This window comes from Ammospiza nelsoni, chromosome 3 (assembly GCF_027579445.1).
Source record: "Ammospiza nelsoni isolate bAmmNel1 chromosome 3, bAmmNel1.pri, whole genome shotgun sequence".
Classification (NCBI taxonomy): domain Eukaryota; kingdom Metazoa; phylum Chordata; class Aves; order Passeriformes; family Passerellidae; genus Ammospiza; species Ammospiza nelsoni.
This window is the reverse complement of record NC_080635.1, coordinates 9,747,017-9,770,671: the sequence shown is the minus strand read 5'-3', so window position 1 is coordinate 9,770,671 and position 23,655 is coordinate 9,747,017. Positions and strand designations below refer to the sequence as shown.

Below are 23,655 nucleotides of genomic sequence, written 5' to 3'. Positions count from 1 at the left end.
AACTTTGTTTTCAATAGCCCAAGACAGGTTATGGGTGCTACCACACTGAGCAGCAGTCTAAAATCCCAAATTCACCACTCTTGAGCATAAATGGGAATAATGCAGACCCATAGGCAATGAGTGGTCTTAAAGGAAGCCGCAGAAAAAATTGGACTCTTTGGAGGTTGGCCCATTGTGTTGGAAGTTGATTTGGTTCGACACTTACTCTACCTGCCCCTGCAGAAAGGCACACTCCCTTCTGTAATGTAGATGAAAAGAATAAAATCCCCCCAGACAAACAGATGATTTCCCACTGGATGCTGCTGAATTCACCAAGCTTCTTCCAGCTCCACAGGGCTCGACAGCAGGGCAGTATTCCCAAAAGACAGACAGTAATTGTAGTAACTAGGATTGACTTGGACATCTTTTGTATATTTGGAAATTTCCTTGGCACTACTATTTCCAGTCTCTTGCAAAGACTCTGTTATGTTCAGAAGCACTATTCTCACTTAATTGCTTTACTGGGGGCAGAGTAGGGAGAGTGTGGTGGGGGCATACACGTGAGTGCAAACCCATTTTCTCCTCCTTTCCTTTCCTCTTTGTGACTGATATTCAAAGTATTCAAAACTCCACTTTTTCCATAATAGTATCAGTTCCTCTGTGGTCTGCAGATGAACAGGCTGAGGATTAACAGCTCATTCCCAGAAGCAAAATGATTCAGCAGAAGAGGAATGAGATAAAGACACTTGGGTATGTTTGATCTCACATTAGTAGTCACAATACTTGCACAAAGGAGACATTTCTCCTGCCAAGCACTTGCCTTCTTCTTAATTCTTGTCAGGATATCTTCCAAGTCATGCGGGGAAAGAGATTGCTCCAAAAGCTTTTTAAATTTTTGGTTATTTAGCAACATCTTCACCATCTCCTGTCCACAATGCCTAAGGAAGGAAGGAAACAAACAAAAGGAAATGAACAAAGGAAGAGTGTTAACAGAAGAGGCTGATGCCTTAAATTCATCAGTTGCAATCCTTGCATGAGAAGGCACTACCTACTCAGCAAAGAGATTTACCTCATTTGACACTGCACAACACAAGAGGCAGGAGGAGAATGTGGGGCAAGAGAAAAATACCATTACTCTCTGAAACTGGGGGTGTGCTTCTGTGGGATCAAAGGATCCCAGGGAACAAGCAAAACACATCTGCTTTGCTGTCAGAGCCTGTTAGCTTTGTTACTGTCCAGTGTCCTGCTGCCATTGCACAGTAATTTACCTTTCTCACCTCATGCTTGCTTTTGATTATTCTATACTATATGCACTGGGTCAGCTAGTTGCTCTGGTGTTCCTGGCAGCTATTAATGGGAATTCCAGCCTCAAAGTTATGGGATTTTGGTGGTTTGGGGTGATTTTGCTGATATGAAACCAGTTTTCTTCAAGAAGAAATTTGGACATCACTGAGCCACACATAACAGCATTCTAGAAATCTGCAGAAGAGGTTTAGAAAGACTGAATACATTGGCTGAAGACCTCTGAAATATTTCTAGCGAAGTCTTAAGTTAATGAGAAACAGATGTTTGGGATCCTCCAGTGATGAACATTAGACAACACTTCGGCTTTCTCTTGTGCACCTAAGGCCAATCAAAACTGTTGGACTGGCTAATCTGAGCTCCTTTGATCTCAGTAAAGACTCCTTCAAGTCACAGGAAGTTGGCAATGCTCCTTCTTGCTGGCCAGCCTCAGGTTACCCGGTACAGTCATTTCCCCAGGCAGCCCAGAGCAGCGGTCACAGCACCAAGCCTGACAGAGCTCAAGAAGCGTTTGGACAATGCCCTCAGGCACATGGAGTGACTCTTGGGCTGTCCTGCACATGGCCAGGAGCTGGAATGGATGACCTGCATGGGTCCCTTCCAACTCAGCATATTCCATGATTCTATGCCCCTTTGCCACACAGTGAGGTCACTCATTATTTCCTTTCGTTTCCACTCTTTTGTGGTTTTACCTTTAAAGCCAAACACAAAATGGTTTTCCTGGTTTTGGAGGTGAGATGAAGATCATTACCTTGTGTCCTTGTGACAGTCCTGAGCCAGTGTCCCTGCCACATGTGGGAGCCTCTCCGCCCTGGGGATGCCTGCGAGCTTGGTGACTCCCATTTTCTCCATCAAGGACAGGAGGAGTTCGGCCGCGCACTTGCGCACCTGGACGTAGCGGCTCCTGGGAAGGAGAGAGCAAACCCTGGGCCACAGGGACAAGGAGCAGCAGCAGCACAGGCCTTGGCCAGAGCGTGCTCCCTGTCCTTGCTGGGTGAAGGAGCCTGGGCTCTCCCTGCACCTTCCAACACCTACAGAAGGTTCTGTCCTCAGAGAAACACTAAGTTAGCATTGTACAGAAGGACTGCCTGCACAGAAGAGTTCAGTCTCCCTGCACTAGCTGATACTCCCATTTCTTTCCCAAAATTTACTTGGAGAAAGATTAAAGTAATAGATCACATATGAATTATTGAGAAATTAAGGACAATTCATGCTGACCCATCAGAGGACACTCAGTACACAGAGCTGCAGCAGCATGAGGCTCTTTCCACCCATTCATCCCTAAATCTGCAGACCTCCGGGGAAAGAAAAATGCAGGGAAAACATGCTGTGGTGTGTGAAGTTGCAGATTATCCAACAATGCAGCCTGTTTCTTTTCAAAGCTAGGCAAGGAATGCATCTGAGTGTTTCACCCTATTGCAAAGCAAGGAAAGGGTGGCAGGCATTTGAGCCAGATTGTCCTGATCTAGAGACTGTCTCTTGGGAACTATCAGGCCCAGCACCAACACTTAGGGCAGCATTTGCTTCAGCTGTCCCATGGCCCTCACCCTGGGAAGGTGCCTGGAAAGCAAATCATCATCTCAAGGCTAACATGAAACATTTTGAATAGAAAGCAGAGCTCCAAGGCCAGGACACTCACACAAGACTCCTTTTGGCAGCAGCTGCACCTGCTGGGCAGGCTGTGCCACACCCAGCACATTCTCCCCCATGTGCTCCACACCCCAGCAAGTACCCTCCTTATTTCTCAGGTTAATGGATCATGAGGATACGTGGTTTTCCCCAGGGCCTCTGTGGTTAGCACTGCAAAATATCCACAGTGCTTGCAGGTGCAATTGCAAGTGTCCCTCTTCCCGCAAAAGCACAAGGCTCTATCCTTAGACTTTGCAGGCACTTTCCCTTCCCCATCAGTCACCACATCTAGGAAACTGACAGACTGGGAGAACTCCAGGAAGCAGCAGCAAGCTGAGTCAGAGGAACTTTAGTTTGGATATTAGGAAAAGTTTTTCACCCAGAGGGTGGCTGGGCACTGGAACAGGCTCCCCAGGGCAGTGCTCACAGCACCAAGCCTGGCAGAGTTCAAGAAGCATTTGGACAACAATCTCAGGCACATGCTGTGACCCTTGGGTTGTTCTGTGCAAGGCCTGGAGCTGGACTGGATGGTCCTGATGGGACCCATCCAACTGCCCATATTCTACAGTTCTGTGACTCTGTGACCTAATGGGCTGCAGGAGGGCAGAAACAGGTGACAAGAGGAAAGAAATGAGGTTGATCAGAGAATCAAGTCGCTGAGTCCACAGAAGATGCAGGATACAGGACCCTTCCCTCCCACCATTCCCATTCTCTCTCTCGGATCCCTTCCCCCACCCACACACTGGAAGGTGAAGAACATCACTAAAAGAAGAAGAACCTACTTGACTCCCCTGTCCATGAGAACAGTCATTGCTCGGGCAGGAGTCACGTTCTCTACCATCATCCCCAGGCTCTGACAGGCTGCCTTCTGAATAAACTCTGGGGAGTTCCACACCATGGGGAGAAGGACTGCAGCAACCTCATCTGCCTCGGAGTCCATGTCCTTCTTCAAGATGGCAAAGAGCTCTCCCAGAGTGATGATTGCAGAGCAGGACACCTTGGACCGGAGGTTGGTCACCTGGGGAAGTCATGAGGGGAAACATAAGAATGACCTTAAAAAGAAAACCAGTTTCCTTAGACAAAACTCCCAGGAAATCACAGCATGTCTTGCTGTGTATAGAGGGACATAAAAGCACAGGAAGAGCAGAAGAGCCCAAGCACAGAAAGGCACTTACTCTGGCATCAATTTCTGGCCTCACACCTGCTTACTGCAGGCATAAAAAAATATGTTTCACTAAAGTCTTCTACTTAACCCTTCTATAATGTCAACTGCTTTGATTTTAGGCCCTTTGATTTGAAAAACAAAGCAAAGTAAAGTAAGGGATGCTTTCAAACCATAAAGGCACAGGTCAAAGATAAAACAGTCAGGGGCTCCTGTTTAAAAAATCAACACCTGTAGTTGAAGCACTCAGACAGGAAACAGAAAACACAGGCTCAGAGCTACAGACTCATTGCAGTGTTCAGTTACAGCTTGGGCAGAGATTGGGACTCTGGCATATAATGTCATTAGTGTCTCAGTTTCTGCCTTGCATTATAATGGCACCACACTCAAAGACAAGTGCCAGATATCCAACCTGCCAGTAAATACAGCTGCAGGTACACACAGATCCTACAGACAGCTGACAGACATTAGAAGTAGAAGGTCTAAAGCCAGAAGTGTAGGCAGTCCCTGAGCACACAGGGAGATGAACAAGCACATATCTACTCTACAAGCCATGTATGAAGTATGGGGGACAATTCAGAACAATGTTCTCACCTCGCTGGTAGCTGCCAAGCAAATCTCACGAAGTCGACTGAGCAGGACTTCTGGATGGGACTCAGCCAGCCGTGGGATGTTGAAGAGTCCCTTCTTCTTCAGTTCCCTGAAAGACAAGTACCAAAAAGATTGATTTTTTTCTCTACCCAAGAACTAGGCAGCACCCTCTGAAATGACCAGGCTGGCAGCTCCACCAAACCATGGGAGGTGCTTTTCAAGGAGCACTTAATGAAATCATGGAACCCATTGCCACAGGATGCTGTGGCTGTCAAAAGCATACACAAATGCAAGAGGCAAAGAGAGAGCTTTCAGAGTGTTCATGTGTGGCCTTTCTGAAAATCTCTGCTATTAAGTCCCTCTGTCACTGCGTCCTAGAAGCTGTGAGGCCAGGCCATGCTGCTGTTTCTTGTCACCTCCCTGTACCTGTCCCTGAGACACAGTCCCATTGGGCTGTCCCTGGGACAGCATTTTCCTTCTTTGTCAGCCCCAGGAGGCAGTTCAGCCCTGAGAGTCTGCACTGCCACTCTGGAGATGAGTTTCCACTCTACAATCTAGGCCTATCTGTCACCCAATCCACTCCACCTCACACATTCCCCAAAAATGCAGCAGGATGTCATCCCAGATTATTAAGATTCCACCCCTGGGCAAGAACTGTTGAGACTCTGGCTTTCCCCACAACACTCCTACCTAAAACAAGCCCCACAACAGCAATATGTTATTTAAAAGGTGCAAACAACTCCATCTCTCAGCACTTGCTTTGTGCAGGCCTGCAGCCTCAGGAAGGTATGTGAGGCATCAGGGCTGCAGCCCACAGCTGGTGACTGATCCCACAGGCACCCTGAGTGTCATGAGGACACTCCACACCTGCAGAAGCTCTCTGCACGTCACAGGGCACCAAAGAGAAATGGGGAAGAGAAAGCACAAGAGAAAGGGCAAAGCAAAGGAGATGCATTGAGGCCGATTTTTCATGCTTATCCCTGTGAAAATGAAGCATCCACCAGTGAGTGGATGCTAACCCAGACATCAAAAAGATAACCTTACAAATGTTAGGTGATATTGGTTATCACCTCTGGGCCTCCTTCTGTCTGTGTAGAATTTTAGGACACTGAGTATTGACAAAACATCTCAGGCCCATACGAAGCAGTGAGAAGGAAAAGTTGAATTCCCAAAGTGCAAGAGTCCTAGAGGATTTTATTTCTTTTTCCTTCTCTTCTGCCATAAGCCCTTCAGGAGTAATGGAAGGCTGAGAGACTTGAAATCACAATTCAGTCCATTTTTCAAAAAAGAGGAGCTCCCTGGAGCTGCTTCTGGGACTCACATGCACGAGTCCCTGCCATTGCTGACAGCAGTGGGAGCAGAGAGGAATCTTACTCAGTCCCACTGGGCCAGTGGCCCAAGGCACCCAAATCTCTACACTCAAAACTGCTGCCATCCTGCTTCTGCCTTCAGCCAGCAAATCCTCTCGTCCCACAGCTCTCTCTCTTCCCTCAACATTTCCTTTGCAGCTCCGTGGAGCAGCAGGCAAAGCCAGGAAACAGCACGGACCTGCTGCAGCACTGCTGCAGAGCAAGGCCAAGAAAAGGCTGCTCTCCAATCTTTATGCTCTCCCTGCTCTGCAGGCCTTTCACCAGTGCCCTTTGGCCCTCTGGGCTCTCGGGGCTCTGAGACAGGAGCAAGACACAAAAGCTTCTGACCAACCTTAACGCTCAAGAGGGACACAGAGGGAACGGGGCCTTTCTTACCAGTCATCGCTGCCCAGCATGGAGAGTGCCTCCTGCAAGGACTGCTGTGGGTCTGAAAATGCTCCGTCCTTCTGCCCACACCCACGGAGCGGCTCCTCTCGGTGCTTGGCACCAGTGGCCGTCTGCGGGGTCACTGTAAGGAGAGGGTCTGCCATGGGCGCTGCAGCCCCGGGCTGCACCCGCCATGGCGCGGCCTGCAGCCCCATCTCCCAGCCAGGGCTCCGTGTAGCACACGCTGCCACTGCCTCAGAGACTTCCCTGCTGCCTGCATCCTGGGGCTCCTTGCTTGCTCCCAGCCTCCCCCAGCTGGGCACAGCTCCAGGCTGAAGCTGACAATTGCCCCCACAGCGCCAGCTCCCAAGCGCCACAGGTGCCACAGCCAGCGGCAGCTTCCTGAGGCTGCAGAGCTCCCACTCCCTGCCAGACAGTGCCCACAGCAGGACTGGCCAGCCCAGGAAGGAACCCCTCAGGGGCCTCTCTTGTCTTAGAACCCTGATTTCCCCCAGCCCTGAGGACAGGGGCACTCTGCAGCTCCCTGAGGAAAGACCTGCAGCTGCCTTGTGATAGCACCAAGCCAGGCCTGACCAACCCAACCCTGCTGGGCCAGGCTCAATCCCCACAGAGCAACGACCAGGTAACAGCCACACCTGACCCTTCACACCTGACAGCACCTCTGTTTCCATTGACTTCAAATATTCTAGACAGTTAACTTTTGGAGTAACTCAAAAGTAGATTTGCCAGACTACGGACCCAAGATCCCAGCTGTGTTGGCTGAGGCAGGAGGCAGTTTGTGCTCCTTGTGCAAATACAAACCCCTGCAGGAAAAAGCTGCTACAGAGCAGGCTTACCTGAGGAGCTGCGTGGGAAGCTGCCCTCCCCATGGAGGGTGGGTGTACTGGGCAGTGAAGGAACATTGTCCTGCTTTTTCACAACCTTCTTCTTCATGGCACTTCCAGGATGTTTCCTCTGCACACCAGGAGCTGTGCCATGGACAGGCGATAGGCTAAAGCCTGCAGGGACCAGAGAGGAGCTTGTAAGTGGAGGGTGTTGGACTGGGTGATGATGGAAAGGACCAGAAAACTTGCTGGAGATGGGTAACATCTCTTTGCTATCCCAAAGAACTTCAAGTATAACAATGGCACACCAATATGGGACAGGGATCACACAATCACAGAACCCTAGAGAGTTTGGGTTGGAAGGCACTTCTACCACCATCTAGTCCAACCCCTGTGAGCAGGGACACCATCTAGATCAGATTCCTCAGAGCCTCATGAAAACACCTTCAAGGATAGACCAACAACAGCCTCTCTGGGCAAATCTTGTCAGCTTTTCATCACCTTCATTTATAAAAAATTTTTCCTTGGTATATAATCTAAATCTATCCTCTTCTAGCTTAAAAGCAAACTGCAGTGATGCTTCCCCTAAAAACAAGAAAAAGCCAGTATTGCTGTGCTTCTGTTCTGTTCCAGAGGCAGGCAGGGGCAGTTCCCACAGAAAGGGCAGAGAGCCCTGCGTGATGGCCTCGGGCTGAGTGCTGCCTCCTGCGGGCCCTGCTGCCGCCCTCGGGCAGCGCTCACAGCCCTGCAGGCAGAGCCCCTCGGCCGGGATTCCCTCGGGAACGCTGCTGGCTCCTGGGGCTACAACAGAAGCCCGGTGTGGGGCTCCAGCACAGCTCCACAGCGCCAGCTCCTCAGCAGGGAGTGGCAGGAGAAGGATCTCTGGAAGTGAATTTTGTTTCTTCCAGGTTGCAGCCTGGTTGAGAAGCATTCTTTTGGCCTCACCTTCACTGGAGGCTGCTCTCCAGGAGAGAGTCTGAAGCCCCTGTGTACTTGGCAAGACAGAACTTTCTACTTTGAAAGAATTTAGAGATGGAGGTGGGAAGCTGATATTCTCTTACTGACTCAGTGAGGCCATGGGCAAGACACTTCATTACCTCTGTATTTTAATTTGGGAAACAGAATTAAATCCCATGCAAGCAGAACAGCCCCCCAGTCTGACTGCAACAACGTGCAAAGGGCAAGCAAGTGGTCAAAAAGGATCACCACAAGTGTAGCCATCACTTACTTGCTTCAGCTGCATCCACAAGCTCAACCGGCTTAGGAGTAAGCTGCCTTTGTCTCCTCTTCGTCACTTTTTCCAAAAGCTCCATTTTCTTCCACTCTAAGTTCTTTTGAGCCAACTTGCCCGATGCATCACGGACCTAGGTGCAATGGAGATACATCACAGACTGTGAGCAGGGACACACAAACCAGACACATCATCTCATCAGGAGCTCAGAGTCCATAGAGTGCCATGGGCTTCAATCTTTGCTTCTCAGCTTCCAAGGGTGTACTTTGCCCACGTTCACGGATGTGCAGCTTGCTCTGCCATTCAGAACTTCTCTAAAACAGCCTTTGCATATAAAGAATGCTTCTGGCATGACCTTAGCACCATCTCCAAACAGTGACCTTGGCGCCACTGGAGATGGCCAAGCAATTGCCCTGGAGTTGTCAAATAAATTCCCAAGAGAATCCCCCTCCCCCAAGGAGTGGAAGATTATGATTTTCAGTGACATTTAGGGCCAAGCACTAAACAGCCACTGGAAAGGAAGTCTGCTCAACCCTGTCCTTATACCTTACCTTTCCAGAGTTGTCCCTCAGCTCTTTGTCCCTCTTAAGACCAGGACTTCTGAGATGATCCATCTCCCTGGTCTGGTTCAGTGAGAGGCCTGGGAATGGAAGCAAAGGTTCCTGTAAATCTCTGGCAGATTTCAAGCCCCCAAAAATGCCATGCTGGCCAACAGGCAATCTCTCAGATTGCAGAGCTGTCCTAAAACAGAGATTGGGATTGAGAGCAGCAAGGCACAATGCCTAGAGCTTCTCCCAAGGGATGGGCTACTGGCAGCAGACATGACATTGCTCTCTTGGCCAGCAGACTGAAACTTGCTGCATGGCAAAGGCCTCAGCCCCTGCATGCTGGACAGCCTCTGTGTCTGAGAGAGAAGGGCAGAGATGGAGATTGCTCTTGACAGAGATTCTTATCTGCCCTTAATCATGCTGATTTCAGTAAACATCTTCTTTATGGTTCCTAAAAGAACTCCCAGGTTCTAATACCTGCACGCATTTAGATCAACATTTTCTTCTCTTTGTTGGAATATTTTAGAGGACACTCAAAGACAAGTCTAGGTTTGCAGTGATACCCAAATGTAAATTGTGTTCTTGACACTGGATAATTCATTTTCCCCAAGGATTTCCCTTCAAAATTGTATGAGATTGGGCAACTTTCAGGCCAGCCTGACTAGAGGTTGTTTTTCTTAATGCAAGTAGAACAACAGAGCTCATTCTGAAATGCACTCCAACAGAGTTGTTAAAATTCTGAGAACTAATCATTCTATACAACAGCCTCACAGAGGATAAAAATTATATAGCAGCAAGGTAGAAAATAATACAATGCCATAAATCAGGACTTTTTACCCTGCAGAATGGCCAGCTTAATAATGAAGGAGAGTAAGATCTGGGTTTTGAGGAACGAGGGCAATTATGGATGGAAGGCAAGGTCTTGGAAGGTAAGAGCATCTGGGAAGGTGGCAGGGAAACTACAGATCCCAGGGTAACCTCCTTGGGACCATGGCAGTCAGTCAAGTCTGCAAAATGGACACTCAAAATATAAAAAACTGAAGCAAACCTAAAGCATCTGAAGCTCCATATTTCATGGGACACATTTCCTGTAAACTTCTAAACAGCTGCACAGGGAAACATGCTCCTGCTGGCAGACACTTGAGGCAGGCCAGGGGAAAACCCTGAGCTACTTCCCCAGAGCTGCCACAGGCACAGCCTGGCCTCTGGGCTGCCCTGGGACAGCAGGGAGCCCAGAGCCCTGTGCTCTCCAGCAATGGCTCAGCTGCACATGCACCCTGCTGCTCCTCTCCCTGCCCCACAGCTCAGCAGCCCTACAGCTCCAGGGCCACTGGCAGCAGCACAGCTCCTTGCAGGGGGCACATGCAGGGCACAGCTGTTCCCTGCCAATGTGCACAGCCTCTGTGGGCTGCCAAAACATCCTTCCTCCCACCAGAGAGCAGCCCAGCTCCCACCTTACCTTTTTGTGAGGGTGAGCCAGGCTGCTGGGCCAAGGCCCCCTGAGCCAGCTGGGAGCCCAGACCTCCATTCCCAAGGCCGGGCTCCAGCACATGAGTATCCAAACTGAAGGGGTCCATGAGTTCCTTTGGGAACAGAGGCATCCCAGGTCCTGTCTTGCACTGAGAGCTCTCTTCCTCCTTTCTCTGGGTTTTTGTTGTAGGTTCAGAAGAAGCTGCTGGACAGGGACAAGAGAAGGAGTTAATTGAACTCACGCCTTTATAATCAGCCCTCCTAATGATTCAGGAATTCAAAGTGTATTTTAGTTACTGAAAAGATTGCTTGGTTTTTTACTTTTCATGAAACTAGCATCAGTTTAATTTCTCTGAACAATATGGAGCTGCCAAGACAAGAGAGAAGGGTTCTACTACTTCACGTTGCACCCCTTGCCTCCCCACTACTACAGGATCCCTTTCCTTCCAAACAGCTGGGAATTCACAGTGCTCTCTAGAATCTGACACTGGCCAGGAAGTAATTGTTTTCAAAAGGAGTTTTCAAGGCCTTTGTTTTTGTATTTCCCACTCAATTCTAGGTTGGGTTTTGCAGTTTCGGGGATTTTTTATATTACTCTTTATAACAAAGGAAGTTCTGGGACACAAACAATGGCACCACATATTAGATGCAAAAGCAGCTTTGCTCTCTCCATTAGATGTGTCCAGTATTCTGTAAGTCTGTATTTGTAAGGAACAAAGTCCTCATCCCCAGGTTCCACTTGTGCTATATTTACTTCTTCCAGGGGTTTATTCTCTGATTTCTTTTCAGCAGAGAAACCCAAACTGAAATTAACATAACCTGTCTCAAAACAATTCTAATCTTGGCTAATACTGACAATTCAAAATGCCCTTAATGGAAATAGCTGATGGCCAGTCATTCTGAATACTCCCCAACTGAGCTGTCAGAACTAGGAGAAATAATTCTTTACATTGGACACATTTACAGAGGATAAAATCATGTGGCATCCAAGCACTATGAGAGGAAAACCTGTTTCAAAATTGGATTCATTCACCCTGCAGAAAGCTTAGGTGAGTAACAAAAAGTAAGATAGGAAAAAGATTATTGGAATAAGTAATTTCTAGACCAGAATTAATCCAGAAAAAATGTCACCGTACTTATTGAGTAATACTTCTCCCTAGCTGCATTAAGCATTGCAGCTGCATATCAGCAATGAAGGAGCCATTCCAAAGGGGCCATATCCAGGATTTGGCAGAACTAACCCTAAGCCAAGGAACCAGGGGATCTGACCCCTTTTTCTGCATCACCAGAATTATATCCCCAACTCTCATCTCTCCTATCATTACACACCCAGAGATGTCAAAAATACAACAACAGTGTCAATGAGGCTTCCAACCTGAAAGCATTGCCTGACCCAGATGCACCAGACCCAGCATTTTGTCTGGCACAATTCCACTTGTCAGGGATCAGGCAAGGCAGGGACAGGCACAAGGCATCTCCTGCCCCAGCCTCAGCCTGCAACACTGACACAGGCAGAGACAGCCAGGGAAGAGATTTGTCACTGTGAACCTGCCAGAGGTGGCTTTGGGACTGTGCTGTCAGAGGATGACAAACTCACACCCTGTCTAGGCTGAGTCCATTCGGAAGTCTCCTTCATTGGAAAAGTCAAAAGGACTTTCTGTCATAGGAGGTTTCCCTATTTCTCCCAGTGCAAGACCAGGCAATGTCCATGAATCTGTTTCACATCTCAAAGGTTTCAGCTCAGAAACAGCCCCAAGGTAAGCTTTTCTCCTTCAATGGCGGGTGGAAGGAGTGGGAGCATTCCTCATTTCCTGCTAAATGCCTTCCTTTTCTCATCTTATTTTGACACCAGAAAGGCTGCAGGGAGATAAAAGTCATGCGCAGGATGGAGAGGAATGTTTTGTTTTCCTGCACAGCATTTCCAGGACGCCAGGGTACCACTCCAGCTCCTGCCACTCAATGCTTCACACTGGAGGAATTTTCAATGCAACACTGGAGAACACTCCCAAGGGACTCTGCTCTGGGAGAGTCTACTCTGCCCATCGAGGAATGGCAACTTTCAAAACATTGCAATTTAGCCAAGCCTTTCAATTGACACCTCAGAGTCAAGACTAGAAAGGTCATTTTAGGACAGACATGCCCTGTACCTACCTGCATCTTCAAAGCACTCCTCTTCACTACTGCTGCTGGAGCTTGGCCTGGAGAAGATGGAGGACAAAAGAACATGTGAAAAGTAGAAAGAGAAGCAAAATGGTGAATACACAGACGCTTGCCTTAATACATGGGACCGCTGACTGTGCAAAATGACCACAGGAGATGGGAAGAGTGAGGTGTACAGCACACTGGAGCAGCAGACACCTTGGCTTACCCCATATCCCAGTACGCCTGCAAATCCAACTGGGGAGAACTTGGCAGAGACTCCACAGAACTGTCAAGAGTGAGACTGCCTGCCTTGCCAATTGGGGGGATCAAAGGCAGTCCAAAGGATGCCTTCTTCATTTCCCCACCACTGCAATATGGCAAGGAGGTCTGGAAAGAGTAGAACACAGTGCTCAGATCAAGCATCCAGCCTTGCCCATATTCATAACTCAAGACATTTTCATATGCCCTCAACTGCAACCAGGTAGGAATAAACAAGTCAAACTGATGGAACTGATTGGCATGGGATGGGGAATGCAAAGGGAACCGGTGAGGGAGAGACCATGTCCCACATTTGACACCTCACCCCCCTGTTCTCTCCTCTGCATGGGTGCCTACATTATCAGCTGGCATTCACATGTTTGTGGATAAACTGAAAATCTGCCATACAGGACTTAGCTTGGTGTCCTTACCTTATGTCCCTTTGTCTCTGAATTCTGCTCCCGGCTGCTTCTTACAATACTGTTGTAGCCAGTGCTCATTTTCCCTTTCTTTCCATCAAGCACCTTGCTTGGCTTGATGGGAGAAGAGCTCTCTGGGATGGGAGGCAATGGCTTGGATGGAAGCAGTGAGGAGGGACGTGTCTGTGGATGACTCTTGCAAATACTGGAGTCAGTCAGGCCTGCAAAAGTGGAGACAAAGAATGTAACAGAGCCCACAAAGTAAATCTAAAGCACCAGAAGCTCCATATTTCATGGGACACATTTCCTGTAAACTTCTAAACAGCTGCACAGGGAAACATGCTCCTGCTGGCAGACACTTGAGGCAGGCCAGGGGAAACCCTGAGCCACTTCCCCAGAGCTGCCACAGGCACAGCCTGGCCTCTGGGCTGCCCTGGGACAGCAGGGAGCCCAGAGCCCTGTGCTCTCCAGCAATGGCTCAGCTGCACATGCACCCTGCTGCTCCTCTCCCTGCCCCACAGCTCAGCAGCCCTACAGCTCCAGGGCCACTGGCAGCAGCACAGCTCCTTGCAGGGGCACATGCAGGGCACAGCTGTTCCCTGCCAATGTGCACAGCCTCTGTGGGCTGCCACAAGAGCCTTCCTCCCACCAGAGAGCAGCTCAGATCCAACCTCACCTCTCTGTGTGAGGCTGAGCCATGCTCACAAGGCAAGGAGTGAGTTGGGTGAACTCCCACATATATAGTCAATCCATCTCATGGATAAGGCATCTAAGGGGTGTTTTCATTATTCAGAAATTGCTCTGTTTTTAGTTTTCATGAAGCAAGCCTCACTACATTTCCTCTGAATGGAGCAGGTAAGTCAGGAGAGAAAGCTTCGACAGCTTTGCTTATGTGTTGCTCATTGGTCACGTACTATTTTGAAATCCCCTTCCTTCTAAACTGTTGGCAATCCACAGTGGTCTCTAGAATTTAACATTTACACCGAGGAAGTAATTGCATTCCAAAGCTACTGTTCATGGCCTTTGTGTCTGTAACTCCCACTCAGTTCTGGGTTGGGTTTGGTTGGTAGCTTTTATTTCTCTTCTCAAGAGAGGAAGTGCTGGCACATAAGCAATGGCACCTCATGGTGGAAGAAGCTTTGCAATCCACATTGCATATACCCAGTATTCAAGGAGTGTGTATCTGCTGGGAAAAAACCTGGCCATCCAATTGCAAATTGCCACTTTTGCTCTGCTTCATTGTTCCATGGGGTTTTTTTCCCTGCTTTCTATCCCGCAGACAAAACCAAAACCAACATAAAACATGACCCGCCACAACACATTTCTAATCTTGGCTAATACTGACAAATTCAAAATTTTCTCAATGGAAACTGCAGAGGGGAATTAATTCTGAAATATTCTCCAGAGCTGTTAACACTCAGAGAGTTAATGCTTTACATGGTTTCACAGAGGATAAAATCATGTGGCATTCAAGTTGTTAGAGAGGAACACCCATCTTAAAACTGTATTTCTTACTCTGTAAGATGTCCCAGTCAGGAATATATAGAGAGACAGGTAAGGATTAATGAGATAGGTCACTCCTGGTCCAGAATTAATCCAGCAAAACTGGCAGTTCATTTGATGGGCAATATTACTCCCTACCTACATTCAGCATTCCAGTTGCATACCAGCAATGAAGGAGCCATTCCAAGGAGGATGCACCCAGCATTTGGCAGAAATAACCCTGAGCAAAAGAATCAGGGGATCTGATCCCTTTATCTGCATCACCAGAATTATTTCTCCAACTCTCATCTCTCCTATCATTACACACCCAGAGACGCCAAAGGACAAACAACAGTATCAATGAGGCTTTCATCTTGAAAGCATTGCCTGACCCAGATGCACCAGACCCAGCATTCTGTCTGGCACAATTCCACTTGTCAGGGATCAGGCAAGGCAGGGACAGGCACAAGGCATCTCCTGCCCCAGCCTCAGCCTGCAACACTGACACAGGCAGAGACAGCCAGGGAAGAGATTTGTCATTGTGAACCTGCCAGAGGTGGCTTTGGGACTGTGCTGTCAGAGGATGACAAACTCACACCTTGTCTAGGCTGAGTCCATTTGGAAGTCTCCTTATCCTTCATTGGAAAAGTCAAAAGGACTTTCTGTCATAGGAGGTTTCCCTATTTCTCCCAGTGCAAGACCAGGCAATGTCCATGAATCTGTTTCACATCTCAAAGGTTTCAGCTCAGAAACAGCCCCAAGGAAAGGTTTTTTCCTTCAAGGTCAGGTGAAAGGAGTGGGAAAATTTCTCATTTCCTGCTAAATGCCTTCCTTTTCTAGTCTCATTTTGACACTAGAAAGGCTGCAGGGAGATAAAAGGCATGTGCAGGATGGGGAGGAATGTTTTGTTTTCAGTGCTGCATTTCCAGGGTCCTAAGGTACCACATCAGCTCCTGCCACTCAACACTTCACACTGGAGGAATTTTCACTGCAACACTGAAGAACACTCCCGAGGGACACGGCTCTCTGAGAGTCCACTCAGCCCATCTAGGAATGGCAACTTTCAAAACATTGCATTTTATCCAAGCTTTCCAATGGTCAGCGCAGAGTCAAGACTAGAAAGGTCATTTTAGGACAGACATGCCCTGTTACCTACCTGAATGTTCTGAGGTCTTTTCTTGTCTTCGGCTGCTGGATCTTGGCCTGGAGAAGATGGAGGACAAAAGAACATGAGAAGAGGTAAAAAGAAAAGGGAGGGAAAGGGTGTACCATGAAAGGAGACAGACCTACTTAGCATGGTCATTTCTATGAAGGAGGAAATGCAACACATAAACCCAAAAGGATGCAAAGCTCTTTTATTGTCCTTAAGCTTTCAGTTGCTGGAGCCACACAGAGCTGGCCAAGCTCAGGATGAAATAATAGCCAAGTGCAGCAGGGGAACCATCCTGAGGTGCTTTGAAGCCCTGCCTCCTCTCCCCAACCACCACATCTCCTCTTGGGGCATTGCTGAAGGGTTTGTCATTGGATGGGCAAAATGCTGAATACACAGATGTTTGCCTTAATACATGGGACAGCTGACTGTGCAAAATAACCACAGGAGATGGGAAGAGTGAGTGGAACAACACACTGGAGCAGCAGACACCTTGTCTTACCTCATCTCCCTGGACTCCTGCAAATCCACCTGGGGAGATCTGCCCAGAGACCCTGCAGCACTGTCAAGAGTGAGACTGCCTGCCTTGCCAATTGGGGGGATCAAAGGCAGTCCAAAGGATGCCTTCTTCATTTCCCCACCATTGCAATTTGGCAAGGAGGTCTGGAAAGAGTAGAACACAGTGCTCAGATCAAGCATCCAGCCTTGCCCATATTCATAACTCAAGACATTTTCATATGCCCTCAACTGCAACCAGGTAGGAATAAACAAGTCAAACTGATGGAACTGATTGGCATGGGATGGGGAATGCAAAGGGAACCGGCGAGGGAGAGACCATGTCCCACATTTGACACCGCACCCCCCATTCTCTCCTTTGCATGGGTGCCTACATTCCCAGCTGGCATCCACGTGTGTGTGGATAAACTGAAAATCTGCCATACAGGACTTAGCTTGGTGTCCTTACCTTATGTCCCTTTGTCTCTGAATTCTGCTCCCGGCTGCTTCTTACAATATTGTTGTAGCCAGTGCTCATTTTCCCTTTCTCTCCATCAAGTACCTTGCTTGGACTGATGGGAGAAGAGCTCTCTGGGATGGGAGGCAATGGCTTGGATGGAAGCAGTGAGGAGGGCCGTGTCTGTGGAAGATTCTTGCAAATACTGGAGTCAGTCAAGCCTGCAAAGGGAGACATAAAAGGTAACAGAGCCCACAAAGTAAATCTAAAGCACCAGAAGCTCTGTATTTCATGGGAGAGATTTCCTGGAAATGTCTAAACAGCTGCACAGGGAAACATGCTCCTGCTAGCAGACACAGGAGGCAGGCCAGGGGAAAACCCTGAGGCAATGCTTTCAACATGGAAGCATTGCCTGACCCAGATGCACCAGACCCAGCATTCTGTCTGGCACAATTCCACTTGTCAGGGATCAGGCAAGGCAGGAACAAGGCACAAGGCATCTCCTGCCCCAGCCTCAGCCTGCAACACTGACACAGGCAGAGACAGCCAGGGAAGAGATTTGTCAGTGTGAACCTACCATAGGTGGGGTTTGGGACTGTGGAGTCAGAGGATGACAAACTCACACCCTGCCTAGGCTGAGCCCATTTGGAAGTCTCCTTATCCTTCACTGGAAAAGTCAAAAGGACTTTCTGTCATAGGAGGCTTCCCTATTCCTCCCAGTGCAAGACCAGGCAATGTCCATGAATCCACTTCACATCTCAGAGGGTTCAGGTCAGCAAATACCCCAAGGAAAGCTTTTATCCTTCAAAAGCAGAAGGAATGAGTGGGAATATTTCTCATTTCCTGCTAAATGCCTTCCTTTTCTAGTCTCATTCTGACATTATAAAGGCTGCCAGGAGATAAAAGGTATGTGCAGGATGGAGAGGAATGGTTCCTTTTCCTGCACAGCATTTCCTGGATACCAAGATACCACTCCAGCTCCTGCCACTCAACAGTTCACACTGGAGGAATTTTCACCGCACCACATGAGAACACTCCCAGTGAGTGGGCTCTGGGAGAGTTCACTGAGCCCATCAAGGAATTGAAATGACTTTAAAAACATTTTTAAAACAATGAGTTTCAACCAAGCTTTACAAATGTCACCTCAGAGTCAAGACTACAAAGGTAGGACAGACGTGTCCTGTACCTACCTGAATGTTCAGAGGACTTTTCTTGTCTTTGCCTGCTAGATCTAGGCCTGGAGAAAATGGAGGACAAAGGAACATATTATGAGGAGGTAGAAAGAAAAGGGAGGGAATGGGTGTGCCATGAAAGGTGACAGACCTACTTAGCATGGTCATTTCTATGAAGGAGGGAATGCAACACAAACCCAAGAGGATGCAAAGCTGATTAATTGTCCTTAAGCTTTCAGTTGCTGGAGCCACACAGAGCTGGCCAAGCTCAGGCTGTAATAATAGCCAAGTGCAGCAGGGGACCCATCCTGACATGCTTTGAATCCCTGCCTCCTCTTCCCCACCACCACCTCTGCTCTTGGGGCTTGCTGTTTGGTTTGACATTGAGCTGGATCATCATAGATGGGCAAAATGCTGAATACACAGATGTTTGCCTTAATACAGGGAACAGTTGACTGTGCAAAATGACCACAGGAGATGGGAAGAGTGAGGTGAGCAGCACACTGGAGCAGCAGACACCTTGGCTTACCTCATCTCCCTGGACTCCTGCAAATCCCGCTGGGGAGATCTGCCCAGAGATGCCACAGCACTGTCAACATGGAGACTGCCTGGCCTGCGCATCATGGGGATCAAGGATTTTCCAAATGCCCCCTGCTGGATTTCCCCACCACTGGGATATGGCAGGGAGGTCTGGAAAGAACAAATCACAGTGCTCAGATCAAGCATCCAGCCTTGCTCCAATTCATACCTCATGACATTTAGATATGCCCTTAACGGGGACCTGGCAGGAATACACAAGTCAAACTGATGGAGCTGATTGGCACAGGATGGAGAACACAAAGGGAACTGGTGAGGGAGAAGACCAAGTCCCACATTTGACACCTCTACCCTCATGCTCTCTCCTCTGCAAGTGCGCCTACATTCCCAAGGACATCAAGGTGTTCTGGGGTGCCACTGCCTCCACTGGCCTTTAGGCTGGCATGGCAGTGGGTTTAGCTCACTGCTCTCTCCCTGCCCCTAAGGTGACACACTACCACTGCTGATCTCCAGCCATGGCCCCACAAACTCATTCTGCAGGATGACAAAACCTGCTTTTCTCAAGGCCCCTCATTTCTTCTGCTGCTGCCCTTCCCTCCCACAGTTCCCCAGCAGCCTCTGAGCCCAGATGCTGCTGAGCTCTCGGCATGCTGGCTGCTCTCCAGCTCCCACACATCCATCAGCTCAGGCTCACTGGCATTTAGCAAGTTCAGCAGAGCTCCGTGCCCTGCTGCTCTCTGCAAGCTCTCTGCCTGCCCAAGCTGCTCCAGGGCCCCCAGGCCATGGCCAGGAATGGGGCTGGAGGCAGCAGGGGCAAAGGGACACTCATACTTAGTATCCCATCATTTCTGGGATTTGATTCTAAAGAGCTAAATCAGGACATGTTAAAACTTGACTGAAAGGGTCAGTTCCTGTTAGGGCAAAGGTCTGAGAGCTCTGCCAACAGCACATCAACTGAACATTTACCACACTGGACTTAGATTGGTCTCCTTACCTTATGTCCTTTTTCCTCAGAAGTGAGCTCTTTACTTCTTATCTCTTCCTTCTTATCTCTTATCTCTTCCTCAGAGCCAGTGCCAGGTTTCCCAGTCCCCTGCTCTCTACTCCATATCTTGCTTGCCATGGGGGAAGGAGAGCTCTTGGGGATGGGAAGCAAGGACTTGGAGGGAGGGAGCATGGATGGGCTTGCCAGAGAAAATGTCTTGGCAAGAGGGGAGCCAGTCAGGGCTGCAAAGTGGAGACACAAAATATATCAGAGCCTGCAATGCAAACCTAAAGTGTCTGATGCTCCATATTTCATGGGACACATTCCTTGGAAGCTTCTAAACAGCTGCACAGGGAAACATGCTCATTGCCAGCAGCAACTTGAGGCAGGCCAGGGGAAAAACCTGAGCCACTTGCCCAGAGCTGCCACAGGCACAGCCTGGCCTCTGGGCTGCCCTGGGACAGCAGGGAGCCCAGAGCCCTGTGCTCTCCAGCAGTGGCTCAGCTGCACATGCACCCTGCTGCTCCTCTGCCTGCCCCACAGCTCAGCAGCCCTACAGCTCCCTGTTATCCACACCTTTTCCGTCAGTGATCTATGCTTTTCTGGTGAAATCCATCTTCAAACCCATGCTTCTGACAGGCAGAAGTGACAGGGTCTGAATCTGAGAACACAATCAGCATAGACAGCACCAGGAGCTCAGTCCCCTCAGAACAAGGCCAGGTGACTCCAATCGCCGGCGCTCGGCACACAGAGGCAGAGCCAGACGCGTCTGCTGCCGCTGGGGCTGTGTCAAGCACAACCTGCACCAGCCCAGCCTGGGGCTGCCCCTTTGTGACACGCTGCCCATGCTACTCTCGTTTCCATGGCTGCAAAACCCCACCCCAACTCACAGAATCACAGAAATTCAAGGTTGGAAGAGACCTGTAAGATCATCAAGTCCAACCCATGTTCTTACAATTCAACTAGATCATGGCACCAAGTGCCATATCCAGTCTTTTTTTGAACTCTTTGAGGGATAATGACTCCACCACCTCACTGGGTAGATGATTCCAGTATCTGACCACTCTTTCTGTAAAATACTTCCTTCTTAATTCTAACTTGCATCTCCCTTGACGCAGCTTGAGACTGTGTCCTCTTGTTCTATCTGTTGTCACCCGGAGAAAGAGACCGACCCCCAGCTCACCACAGCCACCCTTCAGGAAGTTGTAGAGAGTGATGAGGTCGCCCCTTAGTCTCCTTTTCTCCAGGCTAAACAACCCCAGCTCCCTCAGTCATTCTTCATATGGCTTGTACTCCAAGCCCCTCACCAGCCTTGTTGCTCTCCTCTGGACACGCTCAAGCAACTCAACGTCCCTCCTAAAGTGAGGGGCCCAGAACTGGATACAATACTCCAAGTGAGGCCTCACCAGTGCCGATTACAACTCCATCCCCTTCCATTCCATTCCCTAGGGCAGCCAGCCCTAAGCCCAGCCAGGCCAGGCCTGAGGCTTTCACGCTGTCTAGGATGTAGACCCTTCAAAAATCTACTTTACATGTCCTATACTTCTGTAATTCCTGCTCAGTTCTGAGTTGCAGCTTGTTGGTGTGGGATTTTCCTTAATTCTCTTCACATCAAACAAAGTGCTGGGACACAAACAATGGCACCAGGCAGTGGAAGAGAAAGCAGCTTTGCACTCCCCAATGGACAGCCCCAGAATTAAGTGGGTCAAGAGCTGTGGAGAACAAATTGACCATCCAAACATTCCTCTTTTGCTCTACTTCATAATTCCAGGGGTTTACTCTCTGCTTTTTTTTTCAGCAGAGACACCCAAACCCAACATAAACACGACCTATCACAAAACAATTCATATCTTGGCTAATTCTGACAATTCAAAATGTCCTTGATGGAAATAGCTGATGGCCAGTCATTCTGAAATACTCCCCAACACAGCTGTTAGAATTAAGACAACTAGTTCTGCATATGGTTCCACAGAGGGTTAAATCTCATGGCATCCAAGACTATGAGAGGAATATCACATTTAAAATTGGATTTCTTTCCCTCTGTAAAATGTCCCAGTCAGTAATCAAAGAGACACAGGTATGGATTAACGAGCTAAACCATTCCTAGTCCACAATTAATCCAGAGAAAAATTCACCAACTTCAATGACCAATACTTCTCCTTAACTGCATCAAGCATTGCAGCTGCAGATCAGTAATTAAGATGTCATTCCAAGGGGGACATACCCAGGATTTGACAGAACTAACCCTAAGCCAAGGAACCAGGGATCTCATCCCATTTTCTGCATCAGCAGAATTATATTGCCAAGTCTCCTCTCCCCTGTCATTCCCCCCACGGAAATGCCAAAGGAACAACAACAGTGTCAATGAGGCTTCCAACCTGAAAGCATTGCCTGACCCAGATGCACCAGACCCAGCATTCTGTCTGGCACAATTCCACTTGTCAGGGATCAGGCAAGGCAGGGACAGGCACAAGGCACAAGCACCTCCTGCCCCAACCACAGCCTGCAACACTGACACAGGCAGAGACAGCCAGGGAAGAGATTTGTCACTGTGAACCTGCCAGAGGTGGCTTTGGGACTGTGCTGTCAGAGGATGACAAACTCACACCCTGTCTAGGCTGCATCCATTTGGAAGTCTCCTTCTCCTTCATTGGAAAAGTCAAAAGGACTTTCTGTCATAGGAGGTTTCCCTATTTCTCCCAGTGCAAGACCAGGCAATGTCCATGAATCCGCTTCACATCTCAAAGGTTTCAGCTCAAAAACAGCCCCAAGGAAAGGTTTTTTTCCTTCAAGGTCAGGTGAAAGGAGTGGGAAAATTTCTCATTTCCTGCTAAATGCCTTCCTTTTCTGGTCTCATTCTGACATTATAAAGGCTGCAGGGAGATAAATGGCATGTGCAGGATGGAGACAAATGTTTCATTTTCCTGCACAGCATTTCCAGGTCACCTAGGTACTACTCCAGCACCTGCCACTCAACACTTCACACTGGAGGAATTTTCACTGCACCACATGAGAACACTCCCAGTGAGTGGGCTCTGGGAGAGTCCACTGAGACCATCAAGGAATTGAAATGAATTTAAAGACATTTTTAAAACAATGAGTTTCAACCAAGCTTTACAAATGTCACCTCAGAGTCAAGACTACAAAGGTAAGACAGACGTGTCCTGTACCTACCTGAATGTTCAGAGGACTTTTCTTGTCTTCGCCTGCTGGATCTTGGCCTGGAGAAAATGGAGGACAAAAGAACATGAGAAGAGGTAAAAAGAAAAGGAAGGGAAGGGGTGAACCATGAAAGGAGACAAAGCTACTTAGCATGGTCACTTCTATGAAGGAGGGAATGAAAAACAAACCCAAGAGAATGCAAAGCTCATTATTTGTCCTTAAGCTTTCAGTTGCTGGAGTCACTTAAAAATGGCCAAGCAGTGGCTGACAAAAAAGCCAAGTCCTGCAGAGGACCCATCCTGACATGCTTTGAAGCCCTGCCTCCTCTTCCCCACCACCACCGCTGCTCTTGGGGCTTGCTGTTTTGTTAGACATTGTGCTGGATCACCATAGATGGGCAAAATGGTGAATACACAGTCGTTTGCCTTAATACATGGGGCAGCTGACTGCAAATGGACCACAGGAGATGGGAAGAGTGAGGTGAGCAGCACACTGGAGCAGCAGACACCTTGGCTTACCTCATCTCCCTGGACTCCTGCAAATCCCGCTGGGGAGATCTGCCCAGAGATGCCACAGCACTGTCAACACGGAGACTGCCTGCCTTGTGCATCACAGGGATCAAAGATTTTCCAAATGCCCCCCTCTGGATTTCCCCACCACTGGGATATGGCAGGGAGGTCTGGAAAGAACAAATCACATTGCTTAGATCAGGCATCCAGACTTGCTCCAATTCATACCTCATGACATTTAGATATGCCCTTAACGGGGACCTGGCAGGAATACACGAGTCAAACTGATGGAGCTGATTCGGAAAGGATGCGGAATGGAAAGGGAAGTGGTGAGGGAGAGAGAGACCATGTTCCAAATTTTCCATGCACTCCCTGCCCTCTCATTACACTGGAG

At 48.7% G+C, this 23,655-nt stretch overlaps 1 protein-coding gene across 1 annotated transcript in view; it reads right to left on the bottom strand.

Annotated features, from left to right (window-relative positions):
* The window catches only part of LOC132070469 (TOG array regulator of axonemal microtubules protein 2-like), a 29,410-nt gene extending 5,983 nt beyond the window's left edge, over window positions 1-23,427 (bottom strand). Inside the window, exons 1-16 of the mRNA XM_059467213.1 lie at window positions 23,271-23,427; window positions 22,765-22,811; window positions 19,600-19,832; window positions 18,598-18,758; window positions 18,087-18,133; window positions 16,909-17,117; window positions 15,951-15,997; window positions 12,645-12,691; window positions 9,027-9,115; window positions 8,473-8,608; window positions 7,257-7,418; window positions 6,409-6,541; window positions 4,667-4,772; window positions 3,693-3,928; window positions 2,033-2,185; window positions 800-917 (exon numbers count right to left, since the gene is read on the bottom strand). Coding sequence (XP_059323196.1) covers window positions 800-917; window positions 2,033-2,185; window positions 3,693-3,928; window positions 4,667-4,772; window positions 6,409-6,541; window positions 7,257-7,418; window positions 8,473-8,608; window positions 9,027-9,115; window positions 12,645-12,691; window positions 15,951-15,997; window positions 16,909-17,117; window positions 18,087-18,133; window positions 18,598-18,758; window positions 19,600-19,832; window positions 22,765-22,811; window positions 23,271-23,362 — 2,016 coding nt within the window. The 5' untranslated portion in view covers window positions 23,363-23,427. The remainder of the gene's footprint in view (window positions 1-799; window positions 918-2,032; window positions 2,186-3,692; window positions 3,929-4,666; window positions 4,773-6,408; window positions 6,542-7,256; window positions 7,419-8,472; window positions 8,609-9,026; window positions 9,116-12,644; window positions 12,692-15,950; window positions 15,998-16,908; window positions 17,118-18,086; window positions 18,134-18,597; window positions 18,759-19,599; window positions 19,833-22,764; window positions 22,812-23,270) is intronic.
* Between the last annotated feature and the right edge of the window lie 228 nt (window positions 23,428-23,655).